Here is an 8936-nt window from a genome sequence, read left to right on the forward strand (position 1 = left end):
AATTTGCTCTGGATTGCCTACATTTACATGCATCCTTATTTCTAGTTATTCTGAGCTCGATGAAGATCACTGTTACTATCCTATCTCGAATATCGATACACAAATAGCCTAGCCGATCCTAGGAGTCTTTTCGGCCGTCTATCTGGGGCGAATACCTTAAACAGCCCATACCAGTTCAAGGTAAGCGACATCGTCTACAGCCTCGGTCTCGATTTCTGAGCTAACCGTTTTACCCAGACTTTAGTCGGCCAGGCGTTCAAGTAGAGGCCGCTGTGTTATCAGTGCTAAAAGGCCTCCAATTGATGAGTCATTTATTTTATAACTTCTGTTGTGACCAAATGAATAATTGGGGTAGAACAGAAGTGGGATGTTCGCCAGTGTCCTCCGTTTTGATTGCTAATGTCACATAATGTAACTATAGATGCTATGCATTCATATCGATTATCAGAGAGGCCTTCGTGGACAGGCCTTAAGCCTCGTATTTAGACCCTTTGTTTCAAAGTATTTTCCTATAAATGTATCGTGTTCGTATACAAAGATATGTTACGGCCGCGGCTGATCAACATTTTTTTTATTTTTCTTCTAATTATGCTTGCAATTTCAAACACCAAACTAAAGTGAAAATAAACCTTTATAGTGTTGCTCATGTTTCCGTTTCCTGGTTAGCTACCGCCTACTAATTTGTGTTTTTAGCTTTGATAGCTTGCTAGCTTACCATCAAATTTGACTTTTGTCTATTTTATTCTTTAAATATGTGCGCACCTTTTTAATATGAATAAAGTTATGTGCCATAGATCAAAGCAGGGTTATGTGTTGCACACATATATGTGTATAATTTCCCAGTGTCAATTTTTCATTTGGCACAAAGCTAGCTCGCCGGACTGGAAATGGTAGTTAAGCTAGCTAAGGTTAGAAACAGTTAGCTACCTGTCCGGTTCTCCGTCTTTACCTGAAACAGTTTACTACCTTCAAATCTTAAACACATGTTGCCGAGCACATCCTTATATACATACCAACATGTACCTCAGCAACCAGGACCGTAGCACCCTGAAAACTAACTTGTAAGCATTAAAGTAAATGAAGCAGTTCCGCTAACGCTGAAGCTGAGAGGCTAACGCTGTAATTACAGTAACAGAACATAGTGATATACCTGTAGCACAGGTGTGTTGATCACCAGGCGTAACATTTACTAATACAGTTCGTTTATATGATAAACCGAGAAATGAGACTTCTTCATTGCAGTGTTTGGATAGTTCTGTAATAATGCACAGCGACTGTTCATTTAAACTTTGTAAAGCAGATTGTGGTCATGCAACATTTGAGTTTTTATCACCACCATGTTATCGTTTCAGTTTAAACTTTTATGTTAATTGAAAGGTCTGTTTAAATAAAGTTAAAAGTATTCACTGTTTACCAGCCTTTTCTCAATGAGGTAATTTGAACCTGAAAACAACAGCGTGTAAAAGCAACTTGCAAGTAGGAAAACTTTGTTTGGACTATATGTTTTTGATATTATTATATTATTATAATGTTTTTGAAATTGCAGAACAATATTTATGTATTATTCAGCACTCGTAAAAAATTGCAAATTAAGAAGCGTACTATTTCATGATTATTTTGGCTTTCGTCATACTGATTCTCATTTAATACCAATATTAGAAAAGGGCAAGCAACTGCTGTGGAGTTGTCTGTTTCCTTGGATCTTTCCCCTGCATGTGCATGCATGGTTACCTCTGTAGTATTAAGTGATGTAATTCTTGGTTTCCCTCTGACTTTATCCCATCAGCTGATGTTGTCACAAACAAGAGTAACGTGATGTATGAAGGCAAACACATACACTTCTCAGAGGTGGACAATAAGCCGCTGTGCTCATACAGCCCAAAGCTCTGCAAGCAGCGCAGACTAAATGGCTATGCGTTTTGTATCCGGCACGTTCTGGAAGATAAGACAGCCCCCTTCAAGCAATGTGAATATGTGGCCAAGTACAACAGCCAGAGGTGTACCAACCCCATCCCCAAGTCTGAGGACCGCAGGTGTGTATATATGTGGTAACTTAATTTGTGTGGAAAACATGATGTGACTTTGTGTGCATAGTGTACTGAGGATGTTGTCTTGTTTTTCAGATACTGTAACAGCCACCTGCAGGTTCTGGGCTTTATCCCGAAGAAGGAAAGAAAAAAGAAACATGATGCTTTGGAGGATATGCGCTCTCGGGCTCACCTGGAGTCTGTGGCTCTCAACATAACTGTGCCCTCTTTAGCTCTGAAAACCCCTAATGGCTTGGATGAACTTCCACCATCTCCCCCCTGTACACGCCTGTTACCCCTCCCCGATGGGGAACTCCTGGACCCTTTTGCCTTTTATGAGGACGACACAGACGATGAGGAGGTGGGAGCTCCTCGGAAGGCGAACGCCATCAAGAAGAAACTGCAGAGTCGCGCGGTGCTCAACCAGAAGCTCTGTCATGACACGGACCTCTTCCAGGCACCCTCTGAGCACTTTAGTCCCTCCCCCGTCTCCCGTGTTCACTCCTCCTCGCCGATGAACACTCATCTCCCACGGCAGCAGTCAGGTCTTCTCCAGCCACCCCAGCACTCCGGCGTGACTTCCTTCATCTTCCCAGGAAAGCAGCAGGGTTTATTATGCAATCCATCACCACCTCAGACGGTCAACTTTCTGCCTCCGGGGATGCCAGCTAATGCAGCACCCAGTCCAGTGCAACCCTCTGGGCCATCACTCAGCAGGAAAATGCCTTTCACTGCTACTCACCTGCCTGTCAGTTGCAAGGACAGTGGCAGCAGCAGCAATCAGCGGCATGTGGTCGTCATGCGTCCTGCTGCCTTCTCACCTTCTGCCAGCTGCCTGGCCAGGTTGCAACACCTGGTACAGCTCTGTGCCAAGAGACACCGGGAGCATGGTGACCTCTTTCCTCATCTAGGTGCTTATTTCACATGCATTTAGCGCTTACTTTTAAACTCTGTAAATTCACATTCAGTTGAAAGACTACTTAATTTCTTTCAGATACAGTGTAGCATTTCAGATTTGAGGTTGCTGAGATAGATGAGCTGCTCTAACAAGTTGTCTTCCAGGATTGGACTGGTCTGAAGACAGTGCTGATGATGATGATGATGAAGAGGAGGCTGTGACTTTTGTTCCTTTCCTGAGCCCTGGGAGACCCCAGAATGGGTTGGTACCCCACAACTTAATACCCAGTTTGTAAGCTTGTTAGAGCCCGCAGTGTGTGAATGTTCCTGAATGAGATTAGCACTTAACATAGCGTCCTTTGCCATCAGTGTGAGGATGAGGTGTGTATGGATGAACATGACTTGCAGTGTAAAAGCATTTGAGTAGTCAGAATACTAGAAAAGCTTTTATAAGTACAGTCCATTGACTATGTCTTAACTGCTATTCACTTTTTTAAAAAATAGGCTTGAAGACGACAGAGGTTCATCTCGGAGAACACGGCTGCTTCGGTTTTGCTCGTACCTCCGGGAGAAATACAAGCACATGTGCCGGGAGGAGAGGGCGAGTATCCGCCAGAAGAGATACCGCTATGCCTTCCGCAAAGCCTTGCTGCACGCTGCCAGTAACAACCCTGACTGTGCCGGGCAGCTGATCCAGGAGTTACGTGATGCCTCTCGGAGCTCCTCAAGGTATTCTCACAAATATTATTGCAGTCAGTTTTTTTTTTTTTAATTGTCATTTTATTTTTACCACACTTTACATGGAAACACATGTAACAAAAACTATGCGCATCACTTCTGTCTGTGTTGGTATGTGCAACAAAGCATGGTGAAACCAGTAAAAAAACTTCACATCAACCAACAACAAATAGAAGTTACATTTTGATGATCTCTTATAATAGATTGGTCTGTGCTGCTTTTTGCATTTTTTTTAATCTCACAATCTTCATCTCATAATTTAACATGTGCATAACACTTTGAACATCTTCTGTGTGTTTGCTTCCTCAGTGATTCTCCAGCAAGGCAGCAGAAGACAGATCCAGGGACCTGCACTGGCAGCACAAAGGGGCAGGCCTGCAACAACAGAGCTTTGCCCTTCACTCAACACTGCTTTCAGCGTATCCTGTCCACCAAAACATGGCTGTTCAGCTCTCTTGTTACAGTGATGTGTTTTTTACTTCAAGACTGGTGTTATCAATGTTTTGGGGACGTTCTTGTTTCGACACATACTGTGTTGTATAACTCCTCCCCTTTGTGATGGAGTGCTGTGATTCCATGCCCTGTGTTGTCTTGAGTGTTTGGTTATTTCCTTGACTGTTCTCTGTAGATATTCTGTTGAATCGTTCCCAGCAGCTCTTTGCGAGTTGCACAGCCAAATTTGCAGATGGTCAGCAGTGCTCCATCCCCGTGTTTGATATCACGCATCAGACACCACTCTGTGAAGAGCATGCCAAAAAAATGGTGAGATAAACTCATTTAACTCATGAGAGTTAAATGAGAACATGATAGCAGTCTTGTCTTTAGCATAAATATGAGCTAACTTGGCTTGTCAAAGAGACTTAAAACAAGGAAACGGCTCACCTGGCATCTTCTCTATGATAACTCTTGTTCTCTGTGTGTATTCCACACAGGATAACTTCCTGCGAGGGGATGGTAACAGAAGAGTGCAGCACCAGCAGCAGCAACAGCGAAAGCCACGTAAAAAGACCAAACCACCGGCGCTCACCAAAAAACACAAAAAGAAGAGGAGGAGAGGACCCCGGAGGCCACAGAAACCCATCCCTCCAGCGCTGCCGCAGGGGAACCTGGGAATGCCTTCTACAAGCCTCGCCATGCCATCACAGGCCAGCATCAGGTGTGCTACGCTGTTGTCAATGATGACTTTAAAAAAGTCAGCCTCGTTCAGAGAGGGTCTTATGAATGGCATGTTTGTCATTAATCATTTTTTTGGGGGGCATGTTTGTTGCAGGAGCCCTTCAACTCCAGACCTGAGCACAGATGAGCTACCTGACGATATCACCAATGACATGGCAGACATTCCTAATGACCTCGAGCTAAACCAGGAGGATTTCTCTGACGTTTTGCCCAGACTACCTGATGACCTGCAGGACTTTGACTTGTTTGAAGGTTGTCCTCTATTAAGCAACACTTTCCTTTAATGTATACAAAAAAAGTCTTCCCTGTGATTTTAAAACCAAAAAATGATTTTTGTCTCTCTGTAGGTAAGAACGGAGATTTACTGCCCACCACAGAGGAGGCAGAGGAGCTGGTGCGTGCTCTGCAGGCTATGGGCTCCTACCCAGACTCCCTGGTGTGCCTAACCTCCATAGGAGACCTGGCTCCCTCTGAAGGGGTGGACCACAGAGCCATGACGGTGTTCCCAGGTCCGGTCCAGCCGGGTGGGATGGGGGATCTGCTGAACAGCCGCATCCCCACAGAGAACTTCACGAGCCTTGAGCTGGAGGACAACCTACTGCAGTCCACCGGGGGTCAGTTTCCTCCCTCACTGCCATCTCAGCCTGCAAACCAGCCCCCGTCGTCGTGCTCCAACCTTACCTCATCTTCTTCTACCGTAGCCCCCTCTGCCACCTCCCTGCTCACCCAGACCTCCATAACGGAGCGAACGTTTTCCCGGACAAACGCGTCACATGTGCTGACAAAGTCGGACGCACCCACATCCTCTCCTCAAGGCAGCCACTTCAGCAGTGAACACGTGCCATCCCCATACAGTGACCACATGTCCTCTCCCCATGCCGGCTCCTTCCAGACAGACCCTCCTCTGCTGCTGGAAGTCCCTCTCAGTGGGGCACCAGTACCCCCGCGCTCATCATGGAACAATCTCCCTCTCCCCCTCACCGACCCAGCACAGTTTGGCAATCTCATAGGATCAGAAAGTCATCTCATATCCACCGCCTTGTCCACTCCCCCGGCCACCACCACGCACTCTGTGACGCTGCAGCCCATGGCCGCACTCTCAGCGATGCCTCAGAGCGGCCTGACGGGCCTAACCACTCCCTCTGCTCCCTCGTCACATGATCTCCTGACCTCCACGCAGCCCAAGCAGCAGCTCCCTCAGTTCAGCGCGGCCTTCGGCCATCAATTGGCCTCCCACAGTGGCATCCCGAAAGACGTGCAGCCTAGCCACAGCTCTACAGCGCCCCCGGCTGGCTTTTCAATAGTTAGTGCCACTGCTGCAAGTGCCAAAAGCGCCACACCACCTTTTAAACAAAGTCAATGAGAGCAGGCACCTTGCAGCAGCTGCATTGTGGACTCACAGCAACTTAAAATCCAGTTGACCCCCCCCCCACCCCACCCCCCACCCTCTCCATCTGCTACATGTGTGCAATGTGGTAATCGTGCACTTTTTGACAATTTGCACAAACCTCAGATTATCCTCAATGTTTTCCATTTCCCTTCTTTCACTCTGAAGGCAGTCGGTCTCTGGCATTTTGAAGTCACTGTGAGTCCACATGTTGGATGCCTTGTGGTTTTCCTCTGCAGGGGGTTAATGGTAACACTCTGATGGAATGAATGAACAGGTGAAAAACAGGTGGAAGGACCTTGTGACAGATTGTGTCACACTCAGTGGTCCCTTTGCCACTTAAAAGTCCTGTCTTTGATGATCCACTGTACCCTTGCCTTGCTCAGATGGCCATTTACCTTCTCCACCTGTCCCTCACACTGCTTCTGTCACCCTCTGAAAAAGAAGAAGAGTATTGGTTGTGATCTTTGTTACCCATTATGTTGCAAGCTATTTAACTGTCATCATGATATAGAATCTTACTAAGTCAGATTTCACATTCATACGGATTTACCAAAATACTTTTAAACAGCTGTTTTTATATTGTGTATTGTATATTGTGCTCATTTATTGGTTTGCTCAGAAGTCAAAAATCTGACCTCACCATTGGTTGTGGGACTCTGAGTTGCCTCGTAGACACTTGAAGGTAAATTTAGTTTCTTAAAGCAATAAACACATTAACATAACTCTTGCATCACAAGGTATTGGTCTCATTTCATGTAGCTTCATTTACTGAATCTAGGAAGAATCAGGAAGATATTTTGGCCTCTATGATTGTTGTAAACGTTTTATTTTACAACAGTTTCTCTTCGACGTAGAGCCTCCAGAGATCAACGATCAGGTCAGCCTAACATCTGCTCTCGAGTGGATTTGAAAGGCTAATACACGAGTTTCAGTGTTAATGTTTGGGGTGATGAAGGCGCAACCCAGGGACCTTAAGTGTCTACTCTCAAAGGGGCTCTGTGGTCCACATGTACAATGGTCTTTAAAGACTGTCATAGATAAAGCAAATTCAGTATCAAGACTTCAAGGAAACTCATTCTTAAATTCCCACTGAAGGTGATGTTGGGATTTAATGTTTTATTCAAATATAAAGTGATTTTTTTTTTTAGCTAAATGCAAACCTGGGGTCTGATTTTAACTCTAAATGAGAACTCCTCCTCCCCCGTCTGTTAACAACTCACAGCAGTGCGACCATGGCTTTTAATAGATATCATTGAAGACATTTGACAGATTGTCAGACATTGTTGAGTATTAGGTATATAGAGTAGAAGTCTCTATCTTGGGGTTTGTCGGTGAATTATTGAGTAGCAATGGTTTGAAATTGTTATTTGCAATGTATTCAGTGGAACACGTGTCTTGTGGAATGAGTCTTGTTTTTTAATGGCTATCAAAAATGCTTGTTAAGTTCTCTATGAAGTTAGAGGGGTCGTTGTTCGTATGCTGTCAGTTTGTTTTGAAGAATCACCTGATGGAGAATGTTTTTGATAGCTATTAAACTCCAGGAAGAAGTCTGAGATTGCATGGGGCAGCATAAATAATATCAGTGTATGATTATGGTCACTGGCTCGATTCTCGGTGGTATAAATCATAGGAGTATATAGACATCACCATTTCATTTTCCTGGAGAGATAAAGTATGTTTTTTTCCAACATAAATTTGCACAGAAATGGCAGGAGGCCGGTGGTGTTTCACGTCCTGTGTCTGTCTTGCCTTTTTTTGTTTTGTTTCTTTTGTTGCTTGGACGCTCCTTAAATGAACACCTGTCATCACTGTGGGCTCTGAGAGCCTGCACCAGAACCCTTCCCCACCCACCCCCACCCCCCTCCCCCAATTTCTAGCTATGAGGAGGCCCAGTTGTGTCTCTCCCTTCCAAAGAGAAAACACATTCTGAAGTGTAAACCCGTAGCTCCACCAGAGACAACAGGGCCTCTCAGTCACTGCAGTGTTTCAACGACTAATCGTTCACACAGTGCCCCAAAAAAAGTTCAATTAAAACAATTATGGATGGAGAAGTTTGCAAGTCATTACTGCTGTATCCACATAGCATGAGATTAATCACCGCACCAGTGTCCCCTCCCAAAAAAATAAAAATCACGTAGATCAAAACGAAAAACAGGGCTTGTAGGCACATTTAACGGCTTGAATTCAGAAACGGCTGACAAATTCCTATACTCATTGAATGTACTGTATTACTGTTTTTAAAGATAGGACGAGCTAATCTAGTCACCTTTTGTTATTGGTCCTTGTTTAATTTGTCTAAGGTATTTTTTGTATACAAAGGTTTACATTTTTATGTATATTTTCTTGTGTACAAATGATGTAATATGTGTACAAACACTGTATGTAATATCTGTATATAGTGTGAAAAATTGGATCTTTTGTTTTTGGATGTATAAATAAAACTTGCTGTGAGGTATTTGCTGACATTGTTTGTTGTGGGTTTGTTTCTAAATAGGTGACACGTTGTTTCCATTACACACGAGATGTGTGGTTACATGCAGGCCGCCACAACGCTTATCGACTGCTGCTGAACTCAAATCTTTCCATGCTCATGGACGTTAATACAATGCTAGATTTTTAGAATTCAGGTGTAATGAGGATTAAAGCTGAGACAGGCCACATGGCATGGTTTTCACAGGGATCTCTGCACATACTGTGAGATGTAACTG

At 44.4% G+C, this 8936-nt stretch overlaps 1 protein-coding gene across 1 annotated transcript; it reads left to right on the top strand.

The window, feature by feature from the left end:
• The first annotated feature begins 6 nt into the window (after positions 1–6).
• Positions 7–8691, top strand: ino80da (INO80 complex subunit Da). Its single transcript, XM_061054522.1, has 10 exons — positions 7–180; positions 1787–2033; positions 2124–2938; positions 3090–3186; positions 3429–3653; positions 3972–4081; positions 4291–4424; positions 4595–4818; positions 4933–5090; positions 5186–8691. The coding sequence occupies exons 2-10, from the start codon at positions 1816–1818 to the stop codon at positions 6199–6201; spliced, it is 2997 nt and encodes a 998-aa protein (XP_060910505.1). The 5' UTR covers positions 7–180; positions 1787–1815; the 3' UTR covers positions 6202–8691.
• Positions 8692–8936: the final 245 nt, after the last annotated feature.

This window comes from Labrus mixtus, chromosome 13 (genome assembly GCF_963584025.1).
Source record: "Labrus mixtus chromosome 13, fLabMix1.1, whole genome shotgun sequence".
NCBI classification, from domain to species: Eukaryota; Metazoa; Chordata; class Actinopteri; order Labriformes; family Labridae; genus Labrus; species Labrus mixtus.